This window comes from Boleophthalmus pectinirostris, unplaced genomic scaffold (genome assembly GCF_026225935.1).
Source record: "Boleophthalmus pectinirostris isolate CB_2022bp ecotype Guang Dong unplaced genomic scaffold, ASM2622593v1 HiC_scaffold_16, whole genome shotgun sequence".
NCBI lineage: Eukaryota > Metazoa > Chordata > Actinopteri > Gobiiformes > Gobiidae > Boleophthalmus > Boleophthalmus pectinirostris.
In genome coordinates, this window is record NW_026571095.1 from 19148155 (window position 1) to 19176130 (window position 27976).

Here is a 27976-nt window from a genome sequence, read left to right on the forward strand (position 1 = left end):
TTTACCTTTTGGCATCTGTGTTTGCAGTCAATGCACATCAGCTCACCTGCTCATGTGCTTGTTATGAATTTGGTTATACAGTATTCTTTGTCTTTTGTGCATGGGGAGTAGACCGAATGTGATACTTAATAACATAACAGTTGATTAAATTATATTATTGTTATTATTATTTATTAATTAATTAATTAAATACAAAAAAATAGACATGCCATTCATGCTTTTACTTGGCTGCAGATCTCTTTATTAAAATGCCTAGTGCATATAATTGACCATTTGAAATAAATCTCATTTTGATTAAAAATCTTGTAAGTGCTCAGCCTAGCATTTTCACTTGTCTCTCTCTGTGAATGTCCCTGCACAGTTAACCTCCATTACTCACTTCTGTCCCCTGACTTCTGTCTTCCCTGTGTCTCTGTGTGTGTCCTCAGGTAAATACGCCATGAGGGACCTGGTGCACCGCCTGCCTGGAGGGAGCAACAACAACAATACCAGCGGGGGAGGCGGAGGGCCCAACAGCAGCCTGGTGTCGAAAACGATGTCGGACGATACCATCACGGCGATCTGCTGCGCTCTCCACGAGGTCATCACCAAAAACATGGAGAACACTAAAGCCCTGAGAGATGCTGGGGGGATTGAGAAGCTCATCGGCATTGCTCGCAGCAAAGGAGACAAGTAAGAAGAGTGGGAAGGCAGAGGGAGGGCAGGTAGAAAGGGATAGGTAGAAGGTTTTGGAGGTTTAGGGTTTGAAGTATGAGTGGATGTACTTGTATCTAACGTGAAAAGTAAATAGACACTTCAGAACTGTTCTATCTGTCTATTTAGTTTAATTTTACTTTTACTTTTATTTTTTAATCATGGCATTAAATGTATCTATTTTGCATTTAAAAACTTTCATCTTTACTGTGCTTCTTCACAATTGTGATTCTGGTACCTTATCCTGTTGGAGCCACTTGTTTTTATTTCCTTGGAGATAGATATGTTTAATGCCATACTGTTAAACATTATAGGTAAAACATTTCCTAGGAGAAAAGCAGATGGTGGATCATCAACCAGAAAATTTACATAATGCACTTTTACTAGTACACGTATAACCCTGTTTATAACCCTTTTCAGGCCCAAGCACGTTTGTTGTAGATGTGGCATACTCAAAATACCTTCCCTTCCATGTGTGATATAAAAACAACCAAATGAAGGGTTGCCTAATATTTTTGCACTACAGACTAAAGTAATCTATCTATTCTTTTTTGCTTAATAAAATTTCATCATCCCATAACCTCAACCCAAATGATTATTTCGCTTCACAGTGCGTTGTTTACCACAGCAGGTCACCAACATGCCCCCCACTCTGAAAAAACACTATGTAGGTCGGGACACACAGCAGTTAATGTGCAGCATTTGAATAAATTGTACTGGCATTATGCAAGACCTCAGCGGGCGATTTCACTGTTTAAGGAGAATAAGAGCACATTGTGACCTCTCCTCTCAATACCAGGCACTCCTGCAAATTATTAGCAATGCAATTCAATGTTAAAGGAATTTAAAAGATTTTTGAATTATGTGCCTGCCAACTTGAGCAGAACCTCTTTTCTTATGAGTCTAAGTCATGACAATATGAAACACTGAACAGCTCTATACTCCATTCGAGTGTAAATATTTATGACAATCCGATTCCTATTATATCAGCAATGTAATTATTTTCACTCTCCATCAATCAATCATTGTAACTTTATTTATCCCAACATAAGCAACATAAGCACACCGAGCAGTTAAAATATAAGAATAAATAGAGTAACAAAGGTCTCAATGTATCTTAACAGGAGGTCTGCTCAGGTAGAGTCAGCAGTTGTAGGGAGGAGAGTAAGAGTCCTCAGAACAAAAATGCTCCACATGTCCTTTAGCCCATGGGAGAACCTGGACACCACCAACAGGAAAACCCTCTCCTAGATTAACTAATATGATATTATGGTAATGCAGAAACACGTGAGAAAGCACCTACATTTTCCAGTTTATGTCTAAGCCACAACTGTCTTAGACCTTTCTGACCAACCACAATTGCACTATCCTGGTGTCATGTCCAAGGACCCAGTATATAATACAGGGAATAGGAATCCAACTGTCAACTTCTGTATTATGGGTAGAGCTGGTTATCATTAAGAAGTTGCTGTTATGATACATACTTTGATACATAGGCCACGATACGATACATACATTGCACTTTCGATTCGATACGATATATTTCAAATCAGTACAATACAGTTCAATAAAAAATAATGGCTAAATGATACACTAAAAGTCTTTGTTAAACCACTTCTTGTGCAAAGCGAATATAAAACACAATCATTTTAATCATCAAAACAGTGAATATGTCAAATGTGTCCCATAAACAAGTTTCCTTCCTCTGAACAAGCAACAAAACTGTAGCGCTGTAACAAAATAATTTTGTAAAATATATATAAAAATACTCTTGGTGATATATCGATACAGCAGTCCACGATATCAATACCTTATCATCACATTAAACAATATGATATTTCGATATTTTTGCACACATCTCTACTGACCGTGTCCTTAAAAATACTGAAGAGTCAGTTTTACAGTAGTTGGAGGATCAGCGATTGCCACATCAAGGGTCATTTACGTATGTTACGCATTTACATTATTTTAATTCTCCAAAGGCTGGTTAAGCTTTATTCTCTGTTGTTTTTGTCCCTACTGAATTCCCAGACATAGTCCCAAAGTGGTGAAGGCAGCATCTCAAGTCCTCAACAGCATGTGGCAGTACCGAGATCTGCGCAGCCTCTACAAGAAGGTAACTTAATGGATGCACATTACAAAACACATTACAAAACACCTACTTTTCTTTTACCACTATTTCAAATTCAATTCAGAAATGTCAACAGTAATTTCTTTTACATGTTAGATGCTAATGTTCAGTTTAATTTAACCTGTGTCTTCTGTAGGATGGATATTCCCAGTACCACTTTGTAGGTTCCTCTTCTACGATAGAACGTGACAGACAGCGACCTTACTCTTCCTCACGCACCCCTTCTATCTCTCCGGTCCGGACATCGCCCAACAATCGATCAGGTCAGCCCCCACCTCTCCTCCTCACCCGCTCCTCACACACACACACACACACATACACACACAGTGGGTTTCCATTCTTTTTGGGGACATTACATTGACAGTTGCACTTTATAATAACTAATCCTAATTTCCCTTAATAAAGCATGAACACAGACTTAATTCATAATGAACAAATAGTTTCTTAAGTATGATTGACTTAGTAACTATCTAATTAATGGCTTAGGCTAAAACATTTTGTTATTAATTAAGTACCAGGCCTGAATCATTCTTAATAAATTCTTAATATAAACATTATTAATGACTCTTCATGCTTTATTAAGGCTCAGTAGTTATAGTTTTTATAAAGTGTTACCACATTGACATTACTTTCTTAGAGACTGATCCTAACCTGTAACTACTTCAATAAACTTCTCTAACCTTAAAGGGACAGTCCTGAATTTTGGACATAGGACCTCATTTCCTAGATAGCCAGAGTGTTGGAGACGTGTGGAGACAATTTTTTAAATATTCCATCCAGTCCTTGTATTTGCAGAGGTCATTGGTGCTAGGATGGCGCATGTCAATGGCCACAGTTAGCCTGCCACTAAAAACAGTCTTACACACACCACACAGCACCCGAAGCAAATCTATTATTACGCCAGACTCTCGATGTAAATGTCTCTTTTGATAGAATAATGTTTGAAATAAACTCCACACGTTTCCAACAGTCAGGATAACTAGGAAATTAAGGGCCTATGTCCAAAATTCTGGACTGTCCTTTTAACCTATACCCTAATCACAATCTTTTTTAATCCATATCTGAACTGTAAATCACATTATTGATCTAATAATTGGAGCCATAAGTGAGGCAGATATGATGTGAGTCTACATACAGATTTTAGTCCCCACAATGTGATAAAAGCCCACCCACAAACATTGGCCCTCATCCTGCTTGTGCTTTCATCACTCAGCCCTTCAAGACAGAGCAGTCGAACCCACACTACTTCTCCACAACTCAAGTTTGCTTTAACCTTCACACTGCGACAGGCTCCAACTAATGACCCTTCAGTCTGTGATGGCCCTGTGCGGCAGTGTTTAAGGGCTGTTTAAGTTAAATGGGTTCAGGACTAACACAGGTAATGTAATGTTTGGTAAGGTTTTTGTGTCCCGGGATGGTTCTCTCTCTTATATGTAGCGCTATGGGTCTCCTTTTGTTTTTGAAGACAAATATCAATGTCAATCCAGTTTTTAAAAATTTATGCAGACACTGACACCTTGTGCTGAAAATATTCTTGTGGGGCAACAGTATAAAGAGAAAAATGTTTCTATGACACTGCATTTTGAATGTCAAAGATGCTCTATGGGTCTCCATGGAGGTGCTACTGCTTTACCTACAACTCCACACTATTGCATTTCATTTGTCTATCATAGAGGCAGAGTTACAGGTCTTATTTGTGGAGAGGAGATCTTGGACAAACAGTGTATATTTTTCAATGAGTTTAAAACATCTGTAATTGAATAAGTGCTAGTTACATGAAACATTTTGGGCAAAGCTTTCCTGTGAATGTCAATGGAGACAAGCACGCTTATGATAGAGGTAGCCCTCATGAGAGTCATTCTCTACTCTACTGTATTAGTCATTTTGTTCATAGCTAGTTCACTGGAGATGTATCTTGATATGCATTTAAAAATATTGACTACCAAAATTAATCTTGTTGTCTTCAAAAGGCCATTTCAAGTCAATTTGGCTATAATCTAACCATCAAACCATCTAACCACTCACCACTCTTTCCTTTCTCACTGGAAATCCCCCCTTCTAAACAGTCTTTGTTGTTACCATTTTAGAAAAGGCTCCCAGCATTTCCACTGTGAAAACCCCACAGAGAAATGATCGAGTTATTTGTTGGTGAAATCACAGAAAATATTCATATTGTGTGTCTGTTTTGTGTGTAGCGAGTGCGCCTGCTTCCCCTAGAGAGATGATGGCACTGAAGGAGAGGAAGGCAGACTATGAGTCAACGGGCAACGCTACGTACCATGGCAACAAGGGCGAGCACACATCCAGAAAGGATGCTATGAATGGTGGGATTTTGTACTGACAAGACCCTTGAAGACAATGAAAACACATTTCTAATTCATACATTATATATAGCATTACTTGTAGAGGAGTGGCCTAACATATGGCTAAACTTATCAAAAATATTGAGATACTCATAGACAGCTACAGTGCTTATCACTTACTGAAAGGGGACAATGCTGTGTTTATATAACTTTATTTCAACATGTTTGATCCTGTCTTTGCAGCTCAAATCTCGGGAGGATCATCAACACTGCACAGAGGAGCGTACGTGTCCCCTACAGATGACCTCAAGTATAACCAGGTATGACCACTGCTTTTATATGCAGATGTCTAAGAATACAGATAAAGTTACCATAATCTGAATAGGAAAGAGGTTTTACTGTAGTTCAAAGTACTTCTATTCAGTGTTCCCATAGTAGCTCTGTTGAATTGAAAATGCACGTACAAGTGCAACATCATTCATGAAAGAAGCTAAGAAGACTGAAAAATGGAAAGGGGTGCCTGAAATTATAATATACACTGTTTGTATCCTGTGAAAATCTTGAGGATGAATTAAGTATGAGACAATTACATCAGTTCAATGCCCATGTGTGAGTCTGACACATTTGGGTTGAAAATGAAGATGTGCGATGCAGTGTATAGATATTCAAAAGAATGTCTGGTATACTGAATCAACACAATTAAAACGTGGCGCTCGTCACTATCACAGACCTATTTGTATGTAAAATCTTCAATAGTCTCAGATGTACATCGTTTATTACAGTGTCTAATGTATTAACCCATGTTATGTTCCACAGATTGCATCTCAAGGGTTACCGTCCGAACCATACCCTCCGTTTCAGAACCCTCCTCCACCAGATGCCGGCAACTACGAGGACCAAGCCTTTTATGACCCCCAGGTTCATCCAGGAGGGCGCCCCCCACAGGGCGAAATGCACCTACAAGGCCTCAAATCCACTGGTAACTATGTAGACTTCTACTCAGCCTCAAGGCCCTACAGTGAGCTCAACTACGAGACCAGCCACTACCCGGCTTCTCCGGACTCCTGGGTCTAGACAGGGAGCACTGGGGAAGGGACTGTGGATTAGCCCCGCCCCATTCTTCTTGTAGCAGCAACAGTAGCAGGACAATGAGACAATGCAAAGTGGACTAAGCACTCCTGCTGGACACACAGAGGGACACAGGACGGAAGAGGAGCAGCCGTGCATGTGCATGCCACCACCACCAAACCTGACAACACATTTCGTTTTTGTCTTTAGTTTGTGATACACGATGCAACAGACAGGGGGCGCTCCTGCACTAACGGCCCCTGAACGAAGATGGTGAATAAGTCAAACAAGAGGATATTGAAGATGTGATGAATTTGACGGCTTTTGGAAGAGATAGATGGATTATGCGATTGGTTGCAAAGTGGACCGGAAAGTTTTATGGATTTGCAGGAGTCATCTGTACATACGTGGTATACAGTAGTAACATGGCTTTTAGTAACGTGAAGCACAACACGCAGTAGGACATGTAGGACGTCTGTTTGCTAAGATGTTTTTCTTTGGCTTCAGTGCGACGTTTCATCATCAAAGAAAGAACGCTTGTGGACATTTGTAATTTGTTTTATTCGTTTCTTATTTCTACTTTTTTATTCTGGTTGTATAGTAATAAATGTACATTACAGGGATGTCTTTACATTGCACTATTTTGGTGTCATGTCAGGCCTTCACAAATTCACTACTGACTACTATTGTACACAGCCACATTCATCACTGCGAATCTTCAGGACTCTTATCACGGACTTGCCAGAGTGGGAAAGTTGTGTCCATTCATTTCTGTGAGGTGCTCCTTTTGCTGCCCTACACAGTGGCTGCCATGATGAAAGACTTACTCATTGATGGAAGTAGTAGCAGATAAGCCTTTAATGTAATGTAATATTCATTTAACCACTTAAACCCCCTTTCTGTTCCTGTGCTTATTGTGTAGGCCTACATAACCGTGCCAAAATGAGAGGTCAAGTGGTGGTTTGATAAAGGGTCCAATTCAGCCGAAGATTTTGGCTGGACATGTTAAAACGCTTCAATCAATGCTAGTTTGTAAATGCTATGGCTTTTTCTAAATGGTTTTACTGTCCATATTTCACCAAGAAAACAACAAAAAAGAGCGACTGTGGAGGGACTGCGACTGAGCGGAGACGTGCCGCCTCCAAAGCTGTACAAAGTTAGTTGATTTCTGTGTTGTAAAATAATCAATGTTTGAAGTACAAAAAACTTTTCTGAGGAATGGCTGGCGGTTCTAACTCCATGGTAGACAAAACTGTTAATAGAGTATGGATATATATTATATAAATATAAATATATACTTTTTATGTGCAGACGTGGATGTCACTTATAGCAGCAACATTATGGAAAAAAGACAATGTAAAAACAGCTTCATGTAGGGGTTTTGTTCACATTTGATTTCCTGGTCAAAAACACAAAATTGTTTGTCGTGTAATGTTGTTGCTATGTGGAGTAGAGTAGAGCAGGCCCATGGATCCACATTGTCACTGCAGCAGTCACAAGCGGTGCTACATCTGTGAGAGAAGAACAAGTATTCCCCCAAATGTCTGTATTAAACAGTGCACAATGTTTGTTGCATACGGTACAGTACGATGATGATAATAAACATTTCTAAATGTTGGACTTTGAACACACCACCAAGTTTCTTTCAAATGTGTGTTTCTGATGCCTGGACCCCGAGAATGCATGGGTATTTTATCAATGAAGCCAAAGGAACAAATTATACTAGAACACTAGCCATGAAAACCGGACAGCAATCTATGGTTATGACCATTATCAAAACTGCCAGCTTCTGTCTAAAATGCAGATGTTTTCAAGTTAGACCTAGAAAATATTGCTTTTGGTTTTCATTCCAATGTGTTCTTGTGTAAAAAGTTCCTAGTTAATCATTAAATATTTAAAAATGCCCCCACCAAACACTGAATGAACGCACATGTGTATGTCTTTGTGATCCTTTGGCTGAAAACCATTTTAGGACCTGTATGACGAGTTATAATGTTGGTTTATGTTGTTAGACCAAAATGTGTTTGAAAAGATAATTGTGTATCTTTCTATCGCCTCAAACAGATGCAACTGCTCCAAAAATATAAACGGATCATCCAAAATATCTCTTGATTTTGTTGTTTCTTATTTTTTCTGGGTACTATTTTCTTTTTTTATTCTTTGTCCATATTTTTAGGTTTATGTTTAGGGTTTTTCCAATATAAATGGACAAACTCACCTGGAACAGCCAATCCATCACAAAAAACGTCTCCTTGCTGTGTAGAGTTTTAAGTCCAAGAAGACACCATCTATTCCAAACCTCTCCCACGTGGTGCATTCGAGGAGACTAAACCATCTGGGTATTTTGTGGTCAGTTGCCAAAGAGTTGTGCACTTAAAAAGCAAAGTTGGAAAGTTAAATGGAATGAGCCGGAATGAGTTTAGGGTTCAGAGGATCTAGGCCAAGTCATGTGAAAGCTTCAAACTAAATGCAAATGCTTTATAATATAATGCTATTGCTACACAGATAGCATTTAGAGGGTCACAGTGTGGTTTTCAGTTTTCACCTAGATTGTTGCTTGGAGTCTGTCAATTCCAAAATGTCATACTTAAAATCCTATTCCAGATTTGTTTCTCAGTTCTATTGAAGCTGCAACATGTAACTTTTCTGGAAGAGGATTCACCATCTGATTGTTTACACTGAGATGTGATTATTTTGCCTGAATTGTCCCATACATTGGCAAACTTACTTAAATCCAAGGTAGATTAACTCATCTATTCTTATTATTAATCATACAGGTGATTTATTGCTAAAAGATACATTGAAAAACATGCATACTTACTGAGAACATAGACATGCCTCTCTAGTCTTCACTGATCTGACCTGTAACTTGGCAGATAGTAAGGCAAGGCAAGTTTATTTGTATAGCACAATTCATGCACAAAGTAATTCAAAGTGCTTTATAGAATAAGTAACAAAACAAAACATAAATCACCATCATAAAATGAGACATTAAATGAGAAAGAGTGCAGAATGAAAATCTTTCACTCATATGCACAGCTCGATAGAACTGTTTTGAGCCTTGATTTAAACAGAGTCAAAGTAGAGGCCTGTCTCACATCTTCAGGAAGACTGTCCCAGGTTTAGCTGCATGAATCTGAAACGCTCCCCATTTTTAGTCCTGACTCTGGGCACCCTGGGTCCATGAGGTCCTCAGAGTGCAAGATGGTTCATATGGCACTAAAATGCTAGAGATGTACTTTGGTGCTAAGGCATGGACAGACTTGTACATGGAAATAAATAAATTTGGGGCCAATTCCACCAGAAAAATCACATTGGGCACCTTTAAATACTATTTTGGCTTTATGAAAACAACTGCCTGAGCATGAGTTATGGTTTATAAAACACATGTTTTCCTATGGCCATAACTCTGAAATAATCATGATTAATAATAACAAAACAAAATTACAGTACATTGACATAAACCTGTGGTCAAAAGTCCCTCCCTTTTCTAATGTTTTGAATCCTTATTAAGCCTTGAAAGTATTCATTATTTGCAGATGAATGTAAGCGAATGCACACAACAGTTTAGTGAACATGTGTCCCTGCCCTTGCATGTAACTGTGTAACTCTACAGTCGGACCCAGATATTGGCTCACGGGGGCGCTCTATTGGCCATTAATAGTATTGCACCCCCGGTACAGGTCAGAGTGGCAGCCATTTTAGTCTCGGAGGCTCCGCTCTCCATGGCACGCGCTGTAAAGTCACAATATAGCGGCAAACTTAGATTTCTATCAGGCTGAGGTCATGTCCGTCCCACCGTGAGAGAGCCGTTCAAAGCCGAACCACGTGTCAGTCACAGCGGCGGGACAGAGGACAGACTGCCCTGCTCTTCTTCTCCTCCTCCTCCTTATCTCAGGTGAACTACAGACACCCTGCCCCTCTCTGCATGCTTCACTCACAGGTCCCTTTGAATATTTAGCCTAAGTAAAGAGATTTGAAATTTTGATTATATATATATATATATATATATATATATATATATATATATATATATATATATATATATATATATATATATATATATATATATATATATATATATTCAAAAAATGTCATAAACAACAAAACTGCCTGCAGAGAAATGGTTAAAAAAAAGTTAAGTAGAATAAAGAGCAAGAAGTATGCAGCTTTGACCTGCTAAAGTAATTGTTTGTAAGATTAAATAGGCCTATTCATAGATTCATTTAGAGTATTTATAAACATTGGACATGATGTTTCATTTATTTATGTTATAATTTGGTTGCCTGACCAGCCAATCCCTTCTACAGTCTGTTCAAAGGGTCTGGTATCATCTTGAAAATTCTTGTACACAGTTTGATGCTTTTGTTGATTCAGAAATCTGTAATCCACCTGTCAATCATGCCCTATAGAATGGAGGAGACAGGATACTGTTCCATACCCACTCATTGTTGTAAAGTGTTGTCAGTGTATGTGGTTCTGGCTGACTAAGTAAATAATTTGGTGTTTTGGTTTTTAAGATAATTATCAAATCAGCAGAATAAGCCTCACATTTGTCACTCTGAGCTTTCACATGAGGCATGGCCTGTGAGAAAACAGTTCTCTTCATCTGCACTGTCAACCCATTTTTTTCTCCTTCCTTTGCCAGAGCCCTAGTAGCTTGGAACATTAGTGGCATCAGGGGAGTTTAACAATAGCCAAACTGTAGCGACTGAAGGGTCAGTGCAACTGTTACCTGTGGCTCATGAAGCACAGAAGCTGTTACGGGTGTGGACAGTTGGCTGCACAGGAGATAAGATGCTGATTTAGAGATGTGTTGCAGTGCAACAAGGTTATGTAGCCTTCTATTTCATAAATAATGTATTTAATAATAAAATTAACACGTGCTTTCTGGGGAAAAAACAAACAAACATTTATTTCAAAATTACTTTTGTGAGACATAAGGGCTACAACAAGGCTACAAGTTAATGAATTTGGCATCTTCTCACTTTATTGTCAGTGAGTCTACACAACCCAACTCTTAATGCTGTTTCATGTGTTTCTGATGGTGTTTTGTGCTTATCCAGCAATAATTTTGGCTTTCACATTTAAGCGCTCTGTGTAATTAGGCAGCTAAACCTATTAACCACACCAAAAACATACTGTTTTAATGGGCATTGCATTTCTCTCACATTTTTCTCACATTTCCCCTTCTCTTTAATTTGTTGTATTCAAAAATACAACTTGGCAACAGTCTTATTCACAGTAGCAGAATCCAGACGACTTCATGTGATTATTTTAAATGTCAACAAGTCAGCGTAGAGCATTAAGCTGTTTATTCTTGGCTGTGCTTTCAGATGCTGCTCAAAGGTGCTCCAAAGCTGCTGTGAGCCCCGTCCTCAGCCGCCGCGTAAGCCCCTTTTACCTGGTGTGTTCACTATACTCTATGAATGCTGCACACAGGGAAATCTCGTGGTGTCAAAATTAGAAAGTGTTGATGTTGTTCAAAGGATGTTGTTCCAAATATATGAGCTGCCATAGCAAACATATTATTCCAGTGCAGTTATAAGTGAAAATAAGGCCACAGATCCCATTACCTTGTCATTCTTATAAAAAGATCAAAGTTGTTTACATTACACAGTGCAGGTCTTTATCAGCACTTCTGAGGTCACCTGCGTTTCATGTCGAGCAGAAGTTTCCTTTTCTCCTCCTCCTGTTTCCTCTCCACTTTTTTCATCTTATAGTCCCACTTGGGCACCTGTAGCTGGTTCCTGTTCCGGCTCCTGCGGACTTTGTCAGGTTTGTAGTTGGGATTGGAGGCCTTGCAGAGGCGCACTTTGGGGATGATGAGGCCAGGCCGGACACTGGCTCTGCGGAGCAGGTGCAGAGGGAGCAGACTGGCCCTTCTCATGGCTATAGAAGAGGCAGCAGCAGCTACCTCTGTTAGGAGCTGAGGCTGCAGACTGGCCCTGCGGTCCACAGCACGAGGGATCAGCTGCACCTGAGAGTTCTGGAAAAACCTCTTGTAGTGGTTCAGCCGCTCAGGGCCCAGACTCTTGAGCTCAGCCAGCCGCCTCCTCCTCAGGATCTCCTGCACTGCGTAGCGCCTCTTCCCGATGCACGGAGGGCTGCCCGGGCTCACCGTGTGTGCAGCTGTGGCGATGAATGGGCTGCAGATACTGGTGGTGGCACGTACCATGTGCTCCAACACTCCATCTTCCACCGGTGAGATCTTATTGTTGATGTAGAACTTATAAGGGCAACAGCTGAACATACTCAGCACATGCTTCCAACAAGGCTTTGGCTTCTCCGCTTCAGCTACCAGCTCCTGACAAGCACATTTGACATAAGCTTCATACTGAATCAGTTTAGTTTGATTTGTAGTCAGAGTCACAAACCTCCAACAAGGGCCACTCCAGAGGGAAAGAGTCACAGAACTGCTCGGCACAGGGCCTGGCCATCAGCACATTCATGAAGGCAGCCGTGTCATGTCGTCCAGTGAACAGAGCCCATTCCCGAGGGGTCAGACCACGCCCACCATCCCGTGCCTGGACATCCGCTCCTGGAAACATCAGAGATAAATTTGGAATCAAACTATGTAAAATCATCTTTGTTACTCTGTTATCTGCTGTACTGCTTTTGTGTAGTTACCTGCCAGCATAAGAGTGCGGACACACTCGGTGCGACCCTGCATGGCTGCTTTCATCAGAGCCGTGAAGCCATGACAGTTCCTCCTCTCCAGGTCCAGACCAGGGAAATAGTTCAGCATGAAGTTGGTGATGAACGCATGACCTGAAAAGCACAAAACACACCAACAAATCAGAGCCATAGAGTCATGATGGTTTCATGTGTGATAATTAGTGCCCAAAAATGTCCATAGTGAATTCAGAGAGACTTGTCATGTACTCTGGTTTATGTATATGACAAAAAGCATTACTGCTAGTATTCCTATGTCTAAACAATTACCCCTTTCCTCCAAATAAACTCCAATTCTCACATATTTATACTTATATACTCATGTGCTGTATTTCCTGACACACACTTACTCATTTCTTACAGTGAGGAAAGGTATTTTGTTGGACACTGTGTTCTACTGGTGCCTCAGACTTTGGTCACCTGGTCTCCAGACCGCTCCCACTTCTCTGTCCTGCATCCTGACAGACGATCGATGCTTGTTTTAATGAAGCAGAAAATGAAGAGAAGTCCTGGGCTATTCATCTTCACTCACTCATTTATCATGGTTAGCGGATAACAGATCAGTGTGTGTCATGCCTGGATTTGTGGCATTGATGCTATGAAAAGGGTGATCTTAACTTTTGAAGTAACAATGAAACTACATTTGGATGAATAAATATATTATATTTTATGTGCTTTCATTTAGGTCAATTTGAAACTGACTCTGCAGCTTTTCACTCTAAATAGCTCTGTAATTGTTTTGTGAGATCATTTTTTTTATTAAGATAAGAAAATCAAAGTCAGACGGCTATATTTTCATTAAAAATTCCAGTTAAACTGTCTCATGCCATTCATCCACAGCTAGAATATCTTACAATTTATTTTTCAGTTTTTTTCTTGATATGTGCACAATTGTACTGGAAATAATTATCTTATAGCCTATAACCTTCCACTGTTATTCCCTTGTTTTTTCAATTGAGTTTAGTTTACAAACAGTTTTACTACATTTATGGTCGACTAAGCAGCATTCACCTTGCTGGACAGATGTGAGATGTCAGATTACATGAACATTACATGTGTCTCTGAGAAGACAGAAACTTGGATAGAGTGGGCTCTGCTATAGATTTTGAAATATTGATAAAGGCATACGTATTGTCTGTAAAACATCCATATGGGACGTACCTAAAAAAAACAAAAAACTTTTGTGTATCTTAGTTATATTTTATTATGTAGGCCTGGAAACTTGTAGATGTAGATGAATGCATGTTTTGTCTCTCCAGGTGGATTGTGGGTTAGCAGGTTGCTCTGAGCTGAGTGGAGGAGAGTAGAGGTGAGGGGAGTTACCTGCTTGTGCGGCGGTGATGAGTGCCGTGTTGCCCTCGTTGTCCTGCCAGTTCACATCCAGGTACGGGCACTGGGACAGGGCCATCACCACATCGATGTAACCATGGTAACACGCTGCAATAAGGCCACTCTGCAACACAGGAGAGATTAAGGTGAAATTTCATTGTACACAAAAGGTAAACTGGGTATATGTTAAATCTGACTCCCTATCTTTCAGTTTGACTTAGTATTACTCCAAGTTGCGAAGAAGGCATAGCAAAAGTCGAATATCCCACGAAACAATCCATAGCCTTTAATTAGTTCAAGAACAACAATGTCATCTTGTGGTCATTTCAGAGAATGGCTTAATTTAAAAAGCAGCTTTACGAGCACAGAGGTGATGTTTCCCTTTTGGTTAGAACTATTAGCACACTTAACACACTTAGCATCTGTCAAGGCTTAACTATATCTCAATGTTGATCTCCTATAGTTATTGCATTTAGCGACAGAACATGATAATGATAAAGAATCTTAACTAATAATTGCAAGTTAGTATTGTTGATGTCACATTGTTTAAAGAAGAATCCCAGTAAAAAAAATATGAACAAAACAAACATGAATTACATCAGGTTCAAGTTTAGTATAACATCGTAATCCTGTATTTTTCTTTGTCTTTTAGCTCAGTTGTCTTTAAAAGCTGAGCCCTAAAGACACGCTGTTTTGTTGACACTTTGCTGTTGATACAGACCATCTGCTGCTCAGAGCTTAACTAAACGCGCAGAGTCTCCTTTAAGATTTAACCTTTACCATCTCGCCCTTCCCCTAGTAAGCTTTCCTGACAATACCCCACTTGACAGCTTTTTGACTATGCTAAATCAACAAGCTATAAGCTGTCAACACCATTTACTCACTATCCCAGCAATTGTGTAGTTGCAAATTACTGGTACTAACACTGCTTATGTTCAGAAATGTTATGCATTGATCTTATTGATGCACATATTTTTACCACTAAAAGTTGTTTTACTACTACTACAATATTAACCATTCATTCACTCCTACCAACTACTACTGACAAGTCTGCCCCAAGGCAGACTGAAAGAGATGCAGCTCTGTGATAGAGAATCTGTGCCATGAGTCAGACCACATTTGTACTGAAGCTACTAGTTTATCTTGCATTTATTCAATTATTGTTGTTTTTATTGCTCATAAAAGACCGTGAAAAACATGCATTGTAATTTTGAGTGGGGTCGCCTCTCCATAGATCCTGTAACATGGATGCATGGAGAGAAGCAGGTTCCCATAAAAGTTACATAGTAGTTCTTTATCTGTACTATGCTTGCATACAGCATCACGCAAATATTGTACTATGACTGACCCGTATGTTACAAACTGATACATACTCTCCTGTTCTTGTCTGTTTCCACCACTTCCTCCTCAGTCACCCCTTGGCGTATCATAATCTTGACGATGATGGAGTTGTTGTTGCAGCAGGCCTTAAAGAAGGAGATGGGCTCGGGGCTGTCTGGACTGGGGGGCCGCTCCAACCCTGTCCCGTCTGCACACTCCGGCGGGTAGAAGGAATCGTCCGACGCAATGCTCCGAGTGTCCGAGTGGTCTGGCAGAGATTCAAAGTCCAGTTCTTCAAACTCCTGGTAGATATCATCCTCATCCTCCCAGTAGTTACGAGTATATGAAACTTCGAATGTGATATTTTCGTCATCGGCTGTCACTTCAGACTCTCCCTGTTCATCAATCGTAGTGATATACATGACAGGCAAACCCATGGCTGATCTATTATTGTGAAAATCCCCCATATCCCCTCCTTTAGCAAACCCATTCTCTCGAACCTTTAACTCATCAATTTGGTTCACTGTCAACACCATTTACTCACTATCCAACCAATTATGCAAGTTAAGGAATACCTGAATTGCCAGGTTGAGGAATAATTAAGATATGTAAATGTTTACATTGGACAAAAGACTACCCACATCAAACTTAGCAATGTTTTCAAGTTCATTCCCAAGGCACATAGGTCATCAGAGGTCACATGGGTTGAATGTAGTGACAGCATTCATAATAACAATAGCAATAATTACCCACTATTTCCTTGCTAAAATATGATTTCTATATTCTTCTAATTTGACTATCAAAAGAGTTTAACCACACAAAATGGCATTGGTTAATTCCAAAGGCTTGATGATTGGCAGCAGATAAAAAGTAAATTAGTCCATCCTTTAGGAAATTGAAGATATATTAAAAAAGTTTTAATCTCACAAAATGTGGCATTGCTGGTAATAACCAAATCTTAATAGTTTGTCAAACCTTAGCATCCAAAGATTTTAAAAAATTCTCTTGGGTTGAGGATGAAAAAACAAACAAACTTCTGAAAATTAGTTGTCCTGGCTGGAAATGGTTGCTTTGTTGAAGAGTTAATCCAGTGCTTCCCTGGAGAGACGCAGTGCAGCAATGGGATGAACGGCGTGCTCCTAGCCTGACGTGTGCTAATCTCTTTAGTCACTGTCTTTGAGTTTATTCCCCAATCCCAAAGTACCAACACTTATAGATGCATGTACTTATTTGTAAACTAATGCTCCACATAGTCATACCATTTACAGTTAATATATAAAATTTTTACTAACACATTTCTCACAGGCATGTTTGTTGTTTATTAATGATTTAATGTTATTAGTGCTGGTGCAAAGCCAGCCCGACCCCACCTCTTTAGGAGAGGTCTGCACTTAGCCCCAGCGGCTCAAAATGGATATCCTACTAAATGTGATCTGCTCTGGTTTGACCTTGTACGGCACTGCCACTCTCATCCAAGAGTGACCTTAAAATAATGTCTATTAAACAGAATCTGAAAGGTAGTATACAAGGAGCAATTAATCTACAATATTCAAAATTATTTTAGTTTATACATTTACTGTACAGTAGACAGCACATTAGTATATTTACTAAATAATACATGAAAATGCTATGGAATTTTCAGGGAAGTCAACAATAGTAATTACTAAATTGTATGCTGATCTAGATCCCAGTATATATCTAGACCTAGACCTAGAGTATTTCAGTGTGAATTCACTATGAAATAGGTAGAAAATACACCTGAACTAGAATATTTGGGTCATGTACACGCATCTTTTCATGTGTACCCATCTTAGTAGTAGAATGCACCTCACTACTGACTACTACATAAGCAGATCTACTGTTCAGAGTTTCAGAGTTCAGACAATAGTTTTATTTATTTAGTATTTTACATTTTGAGTTGTGCTCTTTTCATACAGTAGTTGGGCTGACTGCTGTCCTGTTCTAGCAGAGTTAATTGGATTCAGCACAAATATCCCAGTGTCCTGTTTCCAAGAGCCAGGCCTCACTGCTGTTCCAATTATCCCGAACCAGATGAACCAAAATAACCCTTAGCATCACTGTTAGGAAAAAGGGTTCCTAGGAACCAATCACAAGTGTTACTAGCATTTCCATAGTATTTATAAATATTAATTAACAATGGAATAACAATGAATAGGCGACATCAAAGCAAAAGTTTAGAAAAATTATTTTCCTAAAATTGATTTGCACCTGTTGAAGAATAAATTAAGACTATAATTCAGTACATTTGATTTTATTATCTTGAAAGTCCCCAGGAAAAGCAACAACACAGTAAGATTAACTCACAACTATTTAATAATTTTGCAGACCCACACAACTTAAGTTCACACTTCTGTGTTACAGTACATGCCACTGCGTTCTGTACATATAAAAATAGAAATTATTTGCCTCTATAAATTGAAATACAAGACCAAGAGTTTGAAGTGTACAGCTTAATTTAACAAAAAGACTAAAAAGGACACTTCGATAGCATGAAATGTAAAATGTGATCATTCCACGCAATAGTACAGCTGCCTGCACTATTATCTACAATGCATATATCCACATCTGTCAAACTGCCTTTCAGTTCAGTGTCAAACTAAAATGTAAATCTTTTTCTTTTTGCAGAATCCCCACAGGTCAATACTGACAGATTTTCATCCAAGTAAAATGATAAAAATCCAACTTGACAGACACCTACAGTAGATCTGAAATGATTGTTACAAGTGAAATAAAGTGCACAAACATTGCATTAAAAGACAATGGTAATGGTACATTTTAGGGAAATTTTAAATATGGTTGTTTTTTTTCTCCTGGCATTCATTATAATTTGTGGCAACCTGACAAAGAACTTTTGGTGAAGCTGTGTACACAGACATCCAGGGGAAACATGCTAAGTTCTTGCAACTTAATTTGTACACAATTTTACATCCATTACTTTATAACCATCATCACAGCCTCAAGTACAGCAAAACACATCTAAAAACCAAATTATTGCACTTTAAGGTTGTTTTTGGAGTTTAGAGGCCATTCAGAAATGGTGAGCCAGTGCACAGACCTCTGCATTGATATAACAAAGCAGGTTTAAAGCTGGAGGTCATGGAGGCGGGGCTTAGGGTGAACGCGCCAATCAAAGGCAGTTACTATGGTGTTTTTGTTGGACATACAAGTTGCACACGATACATCTACAACAAGAGGGTACGTCCAAACTGGATGCTGAATAAGTGATGCAATATTTTTACACAAGTGAAAACGAACATGACCACAGCTTTACAATGTGTTGATGTATTTGTGGTATATTTCAGTTTTCTTTCCTGTTTTGTGAATGAAAGACCACTGGAGGTCAACAAGTAACATTTTTCTTTTCTTAAGTTAAATCATTTCACAGTTCATGGCAGAAATGTAACACATCTATTAAAAACAGCTTAAATTAAACAAATCCTGTCGCTACATAAAATAATTCCCTCCTTTTCTCTGACAGCCTCGGTTTAATTAAGTCATTTGAAATGCTTGGCAGAACCACAAATTCTAATGTGACAAATTCCCACGAAGCAGGCATCTCAAACTGGATCATTAGGAAACAGAGCTGTCTGAAATCTGCTCCAAAACAATGGAAATGGGGGACCATATGAGGTAAAAGCACAGAGCCAACTAAAAGTTTTTAAGAGAATTAAAACCAGAAAAGTGAATGTGTTTTTAAGTGTTTGACCTGAAAATAAATTACGTTTCAGTCTTCTGTCTCAGCTTATTATGTGGTTGTAGTTGCAAGTTAAGAGAAACGAGCAGAAATACATTGGACATTAGGATTTATAGCAGTCCAGTTCCTCCCATTGTTTATAGTGTTTTTTTAAGAGGTGCTATAGGACGCACTGGTGCTCCTACGTTCATAGTTAACCAAGCGTTGTCCAACCAGGTATCTGCATGGGACAAAACATCAATCATTAATACGATTAAAAGTCAGTAAGAATAATATTAGTCAATTAATAATCAGAAATAATAATGAAGTAATAATTTAATAAATGAAATGGAAATAATGTGCCACTGACTTGTCGTTTTTAATGTGCTCGTAGAGTCTTCTGAACTGGCGGATCTGGAAGGAAAGAATGGCCAATAGTATAACGACCATCAGCAGAAATGGATAGATCCTCCTCTCCACCAGTGTCTGCATTTCAGGCTGGACAGCTGCAAAGAGACACGTAAAAATACTGGCATTGGGATCATAAGAAAATACAGACATAAAAGCCTATGCCTATGCTATATTAGCTCATATATACGGTCTATGGCTCCCACATTAACATTTTTTGTGGCCATCAACTTTTACAAACTTTTTTTGCTGTATAAAATAATAGTCAAAGCTATAAGGCACATTGGGACTTTTTCTTACTTTTTCCAGCACACTCCAGAAGCACTTGTGAATGTGTGTCAGTCTGACTTACCCAGCAGCGGTGTGACTCCTTTAGAGACTGTATATGGCACACACAGAGACAGCAGCAGCACACAGATGACTGGAGCAGCAAGTCTCCTTACAATATAAAACAGGTCGATGTTCCGAATACCATTAGCATAGACCTACAGGATAAACAACAATTTATTTAACTGAATTTTTCAGCAATGTGTTTTACTGCTACTAAGCTAAGCTGTTTGGTTCTTGTAAAATAAGGAACAATAGGGATGAGACAAGATCTTGGACCACAAGATCGCAAGATTAATTTGCCATACAATTTTGTGCATATGAATGATCTTTTTCCTTCATGTGAGAAGTTGTAGTTTTTAGAAAATTCTGAGATTAAATTCATGACCTCAACTGCACCATTTTTTGTCCTCATAGATGTAATCTTGTGTCTCATCCTGTGGAGAATTATTCATTTTCTAAGGAAAATGAATAATATATTCATTACAGCTTATTTATTGTTTTGTTAAATGTTTATCTGTGCATTTTATTTTCTTTTGATTATTATATTCTCATTGGATGGTTTGCTAGGGTACCTCTGTGCATTTTAATTTTTTCACACATGTAGAAAAAGTGTTTGAAGTTTAATGATAAGAACTTTATGAACAAAATGTAATATTAGTACTGACAGCACACACTGAAAGAACTAGAAAGGCTACAAACCAGTCTAAAACACCTTTGAAAAAAGCATGATATAAATAGACAACAGACTTTATGATTACCTTAAGGTTGATGTAACTGACCTGTTCAATGACTGTTTTGAGCCACCACTGTGGGCCCATTAGTGTTATTGCTGCAATAATTTTAGCATGGAGCACACCCAGAGCCCAGTCCTGCCACAGAGAGAGACATATTAAGTAAGAGACATTTCTTGTGCTGAATACAACCAGGATTAAGAGTCTAGACATTCTTAAAATAACATGTGGTCTCTACCTGCCAGGGGTAAAACAGGGGTGTCTGGTCCAGTGGGACTCGGAGAGGAGCCACAATGACCAGCTCAAACAGCAGACCCAAAAGCAGAGGGATGACACCGGCCAGCAGCACGGCCACCACCATCGTCTTCACAATCTATGCAGGTATAAGTAAAGTATAAACTATTTATTTTATTTATTTATTTATTTGATTGGGACAGAGCATGTTAATGAACAAACATGACAACATGAATGTAAACACACCGGATTGTAGCCTAAGGCTAATTTCCATCCGTTGTCCCAAGGGCTGGGGTCACTAGTATTCACTAGGGAATAGGTGCGTGCAGATTATTGCCAGGATCATGATCTAGCACAACACAATGGCTTTTATTTATGTCCTCTATGAAAATGCCCAGGTGAGGGATTTGTACATTATTGTCAGGGTATAAAAGACACATAACAGTTACATATAACCATAATTTTTATGTTATTTTGGCTGCATCATGTTTTGTATCGTTACCATTAAAGATATCTGGCGCTAAACCCTCAATTCCAAATTATGAGACTTGAAGGGGCACTATGCAAATTTTTACATAGAGGGTTAGAAATCTTTTCTTACTGTTTGTTGGTGGTCCCAAATTGCCATAAAACTCCCGTAATTTTATAAATGAAAGATAGATCTGTTTACCATAATGTAACACAAGGCCATAAAATGCACATGTATATAGTCCACCTACCATGACAGTCCATTCATGCACTTTGAGCATGATGACGGTTCGTCCCTGAGGCATCCAGGACAACAACATGGTGGCAGCTCGGATGGAGAGCCAGCACACGTACAGACCACTGGCTGCTGTGTATAGCTCATGGACTACAGCCCCGCCCATCCAGAAAGACATCAGCCAACGACCAGCAGAGACTGAGGAGTGAATGGAGAGTTCAGTCAGTGTGTGTCTAGTGAAATAACAACTTCCACTAATGTATCTTATAACTATGTTACACAGATATTGAACAGAAAGTGTTCCCATTTTTTGTCACTTCAAAGGATAGACTATAATAAGCTTATAGTTGGGACTATTACCTGGCAGAGTGAGACAGATGAGACTAGCCATTAACAAAGTCACACACATAAAGATCACCAACAAAGTGATCTGCAAAGGGGAAAACAGTATTTTAACATCTGAACCAACAGAGAAAGAATTATAATAAATTAAAACATATGGTTTAATTACCTTCAAAGGGAAGTTCATGGGTCGGTGGTAAGGCTGAAATCCAACAGGACCGCCCTGCTGTAGAATGGCCTGATGAGCAGCATGAAGCCCCTCCCCCAAGCCAGGTATCCTGTTGTTGTTATGACGACCAGGTGGGTTATTGTTATTGTTGTTATTGGGCTGGTTCTCCTCTTCCTCAAAGTCTCCGAGCAAGTATGAATGGAGGTCCCTGTGTGTACAAACAAAATAACATTTCTTACAACTTCTCTAAACCAATTAAGAAAAAAAACTGCTTATTGGAGACATAAGTATAGTATGCATCTTTTTATCTATGTTAATTATAAAATTCAGTCACGCTGTAATAGAAACACAAACCCAACGGTTACACAACCAATTCATTCTTTCATTTAGTTTTGATGCCTTCGGTGAGAATCTACCATGAAAATAATCATGGAAATTAATAAGAAACATAAAAAACTGTGTCCACTTTTGACTGGTAGTATATAATGAAAAAAAAAAAAAAAAAAAAAAAGATTTTCCCAGCTTACAGCACATATCCCACAGTAAAGGTCCAAGCGTGGACAAGGCGTTTGAGCCACTGACGAGTGTGTCCCTGCTCCAGTAATGCAGGGAGGACCACCTGAAGCAGCAGCAGCTCCAATGACAGCTCACTGACCGGAGCATCACTGCGGAGACACAGGGCCTGGTGAGGTCATTCATGGAAGTACAGAGTAACAGAGTAAACAACAGTGCTTACCTGTACAGCATGACATTGTAGGGAAGGAAGGTAGGAAAAAGTAGTTTGATTATTCTGATAGGGAGCCAGAGCATCAGCAGGACTATAGAGCCAAACACCACCTAAAGTATACAGAAGATTCATTATATCACATACAGTTAAATGGGTTAGAGTTAGGTTAGGTTATATCAGGTTTATAAATCACGAATAAAGCAATATACCAACCACAGATAGGATGAACCTCCGCAGGTGTCTGTAAATGGGCAGGTGAATCATCTCTTGCACTGGGTTAAAATCTGGGTCATTCAGATTTCTCAGGAACCACAGCACACCAGGTCGGAGCACCTGCAAAGAAAGGTTCATAATCAAGGTGGGGTTTTGTTTTAATTGGAAATGCAATCATAATATTTTGAACTAAATGCTACTGTACCTCTCTGAGAAGAAGGATAAATGATGCAAAGTAGAAAACATAGACCATTCCGACCAACCAATGGAGGAACAGAGTGGTGCCAGGTGCAGAGTCAAAACTTTGCTCTCGGTCTTTAAGCGTAGCATCAAACATCTCCTGCAGGTTTGAAATTTGAGGTACTTAATTTATGCCTAACGATTAGTATAAGTAAAAGCTCAATCATAAAGGGTCTTACCAGTGAACAGATATCAAGCCACCAACCACAGATCAGAGGGAACAAGCCAATTTCCATCACAACTAAAAGTGAAACCTGAAAATACAAATGCATACAAAACCATTTTATTAGATATAAATGATCACTTTTCGTCCAATGTTGTCCTGTATACTATACCTTGACAACAATGTAGCAGACCCCCAGAAGGCGCCTAGATCGCTGGAATTTTACCAAAGAAGCAAAAGCCTTGAGGGAGGAGAGTTAAGGACTAGATCGATCTCACATTCACCATTAAATTAGAGTCAATTTGGGCAAACTAAAGGTTGAACAAGCCAAACAGTTGAATTTGAAGGATACATGAAACACTATTAAAACTCCAGCAAGTAGGATGTAGCCCAGTATTGTGGTAATCAGACCTTCAAAATGTGATGCTTCGATCTGAAATAAAGGTATTGAGTAATACTGACGTGGTTTAGAATGAACACATACCCTTTATTATGCATACTTACATATTCTTCAAATCCTAATCCCACCACTGAGAAATGGCCAATATGGTAAGGGCAAAATGCTAGATAAGGATATAAAAGAACATAAATATGAACACAACTTTTAGAAAAGTTTAGAGTAAAAAAAAAAATTAACATCATTCCACTAAATATAGTGACTTTCCAACATACCAAACACCAGAATGAAAAGTGTGTTGAGAGAAACCACCCAGAAGACATGTTCCTACAAGCAGTGATATCAATTAGAACTGAAAACCTTGTGTGTTGAGGAGAATGTAAAAATGGTCTTTGTTTAAACTTACCAGGAAAACAAGGGAGCCATCTAGGCCCAGCATCTATAAGGCAAAAATAACAGTGTATAATGAAATCTGTCTAATGTATATATGTTTCATTAGGGCATTGTAAAGACTTGCCCTTTCCCAGGTAAGTTCCTCAGCAGCACGATCCCATTCCAGCGCATTCCAGTTCAAATCTTCTGTAAAAAAAAAGAAACAAAAACGCTTAAGACTAGATGTAAATATCTAATAAAAATACCAAAAGTTTAGACAGTATCAGGACAAAGCACAATATAAAAAATCTTGATGTAAAATATGGAATCCATAGAGCCTCATGACTTAGGAAAAATATGTAATATTTAATAACAATTTTTTAAAATTGTAATAATTGACTTTATTTTAAAAAGTTTTTTTACATAGTGAGTTCAGTTAAAAGAAAACAAAAATTTACTTGCTTTAACTTATCAAACAGGTCAAAAGGGGGAAATGAATATGAAATTAAAATAAAATATTTTACATGTGTCTATATTCATTCATTTTAACTGTTACATATTTGCTCTGTCAAAGTTTTGTTGTATTTTGTACAATGACAATAAATTTAAATCTAAATCTAGATTTTTAGATTTATTTATTTTTTTGTCTGATGGAAAAGTGTCTTTGATACATCTGTGTTGTTGCCATGTTACTTGTGATCACATTAGCCAATATTGCAATATCTGTGCAGCACTACTTCATGATATGAATTTTAGGATTATAAAAATAAAAATACTCACCTTGTCCTCCATTATTGGCCTCTGCAGCCTCCTCCTCCCTGACCTCCTCGTCTTCATCATCGTCTTCTTCTCCATCATCATCCTCGTCGTCATCATCCTCCAGCGCACCCTCGTCTCGATGGTGACCTGCTTCATGTGGGTCAACCGCTGCTGCTGGATCGGCGAGGTTCAGACCCTCTGCAGCATCAGCACCAACTGGCCCGTTCTCTGCACCATTCCCTCCAGGATCCTGACAAAATATTCAACATTAAATACAGGCAGGCAATATGAACATTTAGCAGTAGTAACCTCACAATTATGATCTGTTGTGCTGTTGAGAGGTTAATTTATTCTCTACATATACCAGACAGAATTTTTATGTCATTATTTTTGCCCCATTTCAAAAGGCACATTAACAGTTTATTAGTAGTTATTTTCACATTGGCTGCACTGAAATGCAGCAAACAATCATGGTAAGTGTGGTAAAAATGCATTTTTAACCACAATATTATTAGGATTTTTTTGTGTTTAGCCAATATTGTTAAATCCCCTAATAATAATTTGAAGATGACCTCATTGGCTGCAGCTGGGCCTTGTGGCTGGTTGGGTACCAAGGGGACTGGATTTTGCTCCAACCACTGAGGGGCCCCACCATGTACTATTTGTTCTCTGAGCCACACAAGGCTGATGAAGGCGCACAGTGTACATGTGACCACGAAACAACCTTGGAGACAATCGGCAAGCAGGTTCTGTCTGTGAAGAGGAACGAAAGAGAATTATACATGTTATATAGTGCTTATATATATTTTATAGAGAATTTCAACTACTGTCATCAGGTCATTTCCTCTCTAAATCAATTACTTTTGTCTACATCTATCACAAAACACCTGAAACTCATGGAGGGTGAAGAAGGGTCTTCTCTAATTATGTATGTAGTGTGATTGACTGAGAACAGTGGTGATCAATACTTACGTTGATAGCATATCTAACGGTAGGGTAAGGAGAGAGCTCACAGAGCCAGTAAATAAACATTTGTAAATACGACCTGTGAAGGACACAGACATTAAAGGTGTTAGCTCTCTAATCATGACTTCAAAACACCTACATACAAGATAACTACAGGATATGTCATGATTGATTCATTCATGTTTATGAATTGTTAAAATAATATGTTTAAAGGCCATTAGAAGAATGGTACTACTCACATGCTGTAAGAGGCACCACGCCAAGCCAGGCAAAGGCCACCAGTGTGTAGTGAAACCAGTATCTGATGGCTGTCCCAATACTTGTGACCAGCCCTGCAAAGATGTCCTGGACAGGCAAACGGGATGGCATGTCTGGAGAGTAGACTGAAGAAAAAGACATTATCTTTGCTACACAGATAGTATGAAGATAGTTAGAATCACTGAATAAAAGAAAATCAAACATACTTGGTGTAAATGCAAACCGGTGTTTACATAGTTCACAGTATTCTTTTCTGCTGTGTTTCAACCACTGGAGAAGACTGCAAAACAGACAGTGTTTTAAATATATATTTTAACCTTCCGTCACTTACATGTGTTAGAGAACCAGTTCATACCATTCTTGGTGAATGAATTTGATGCTTCCTGTGCAGACACAAGGATGGTAGAGAGGCTTGTCCTGGGTCCCCTCTGACCGACAAACCCGGCAAATATCTGCTGTTAAAAACATAGAGCAAATCTGTGTAACTGTAGATTAATAACATAATTACAGAGGCAAAAAAAACCTTTGTCCCTTTATGCACTGTCAAATTATCATAAATGAAATTGATATTATTATCATATTATATTATTTGTATGGTATGTGGAGATTGAGAATGTGTCTTCAGATGCAGAGGAGCATGTCAAACTCACTCAGTAGGACAAACTGTAATCCTTGGATTACCTGTGTCACTCTACGACCAAAATAAAACGACTATTATAAGGCCAAGATGTAAACGCACCGCATAGGATACCAGTGGAACAGGATTGTGCTCTACCTAAAAGCAAATTCCACCAAATTATTTGTGTGGTCATTAATAAAGATTCCTCTTTTGTAAAAGTTGTCTATAGACGTAATTTATCTGAATGGCCATCGAGTGTATTTAATTCCTGTTATTAAGTGTGCGATACGATGTATAGTGTTACTGAGGCGCTCTTACACTTAAGCAACACCTGAATTTTAGAGCCCTGTAAAGCTCTAACTAATGTCATCACAGTGTTTAATGGGTGTGCTTCTCATCATCTGAAATGGATCTTTGACTGGAAACTCTTTATTATAAAGCTGCCTCCAAATATGGCAAATTTTAAGTTAGTAACATGCACTGAACACAATGGCAACAAGTGACTAACAGATAATGGGGAAGCACAACGCCAGAGTTAACGCTAGTTACATTTGTACACAAGGAAAACCATGGCAAACATCTGCACGTTAAGCTATGAACAAAAGCCATAACAAACGGGGAGGCTAGCTAGCCCGCTAAAGCTAATTGGCTAGCGGTCCTTTTAAACTAGCGGTGCATTGCAATAATTTGTCAAAAACTCAAATTGGTCTTAGGCACACATGCTCTTTGGATAATTCACGCTATTTTTATTTATACTATGAGACAGCACATACTATGACACAATAAAATGCATATAACGGTATCGTGAAATCAAGTTTAAACATTTTACCTTCCTCAGCGGTATCCATCTTGCCCACTGTAGCCAGGCTCTACTAGGGTTTGCTCAGTCAGCTCGAAATGCTGTGGGCTTGGGCTATCTATACAAACACATGCCCCTGTCTGTGCCCGAGTTTTGTATACGATCATCAAAATATCACCGAATATTCTCTGGGCAGTCTGTTTACTCCATAATGCCGCCGCAAAACGGACAGCGCATAGGCTACTCGATGAACGGTGCTTTCTCCGTTCACTAGATGGCGCCTAAAGGTTGCCAAGCAAATGCAGATACAGCAGAAGGCTTTTGCTTTGGGAC

At 38.9% G+C, this 27976-nt stretch overlaps 3 protein-coding genes across 5 annotated transcripts in view; 1 reads left to right on the forward strand and 2 right to left on the reverse strand.

Moving 5' to 3' along the window:
* The window catches only part of ctnnd2b (catenin (cadherin-associated protein), delta 2b), a 103019-nt gene extending 96818 nt beyond the window's left edge, over positions 1 to 6201 (forward strand). Inside the window, exons 18-23 of the mRNA XM_055151714.1 lie at positions 429 to 672; positions 2725 to 2809; positions 2961 to 3087; positions 5020 to 5148; positions 5371 to 5447; positions 5944 to 6201. Coding sequence (XP_055007689.1) covers positions 429 to 672; positions 2725 to 2809; positions 2961 to 3087; positions 5020 to 5148; positions 5371 to 5447; positions 5944 to 6201 — 920 coding nt within the window. The remainder of the gene's footprint in view (positions 1 to 428; positions 673 to 2724; positions 2810 to 2960; positions 3088 to 5019; positions 5149 to 5370; positions 5448 to 5943) is intronic.
* A 5641-nt stretch (positions 6202 to 11842) lies between these two features.
* On the reverse strand, positions 11843 to 16055 carry ankrd33bb (ankyrin repeat domain 33Bb). The gene is made up of 5 exons (XM_055151768.1): positions 15573 to 16055; positions 14194 to 14323; positions 12826 to 12966; positions 12573 to 12736; positions 11843 to 12502 (listed from the first exon to the last, which is right to left on the reverse strand). The coding sequence occupies exons 1-5, from the start codon at positions 16053 to 16055 to the stop codon at positions 11843 to 11845; spliced, it is 1578 nt and encodes a 525-aa protein (XP_055007743.1).
* A 1720-nt stretch (positions 16056 to 17775) lies between these two features.
* On the reverse strand, positions 17776 to 27939 carry LOC110170399 (E3 ubiquitin-protein ligase MARCHF6-like). 3 transcript variants are annotated; one of them, XM_055151765.1, is made up of 26 exons: positions 27674 to 27937; positions 26581 to 26677; positions 26432 to 26505; positions 26207 to 26350; positions 25974 to 26046; positions 25574 to 25754; positions 25023 to 25251; positions 24388 to 24449; positions 24277 to 24309; positions 24146 to 24197; positions 23978 to 24036; positions 23826 to 23906; positions 23646 to 23714; positions 23490 to 23564; positions 23276 to 23410; positions 23071 to 23190; positions 22867 to 22967; positions 22658 to 22795; positions 22131 to 22338; positions 21980 to 22049; positions 21636 to 21817; positions 20921 to 21055; positions 20731 to 20820; positions 19974 to 20106; positions 19584 to 19719; positions 17776 to 19454 (listed from the first exon to the last, which is right to left on the reverse strand). In XM_055151765.1, the coding sequence occupies exons 1-26, from the start codon at positions 27690 to 27692 to the stop codon at positions 19385 to 19387; spliced, it is 2766 nt and encodes a 921-aa protein (XP_055007740.1). In that variant the 5' UTR covers positions 27693 to 27937; the 3' UTR covers positions 17776 to 19384. The 3 variants fall into 3 exon arrangements, with proteins under 3 accessions (XP_055007740.1, XP_055007739.1, XP_055007741.1); XM_055151764.1 differs by having other exon boundaries at positions 26581 to 26680; XM_055151766.1 differs by lacking the exons at positions 17776 to 19454; positions 19584 to 19719; positions 19974 to 20106; positions 20731 to 20820; positions 20921 to 21055 and adding an exon at positions 21070 to 21265 and having other exon boundaries at positions 26581 to 26680; positions 27674 to 27939.
* Between the last annotated feature and the right edge of the window lie 37 nt (positions 27940 to 27976).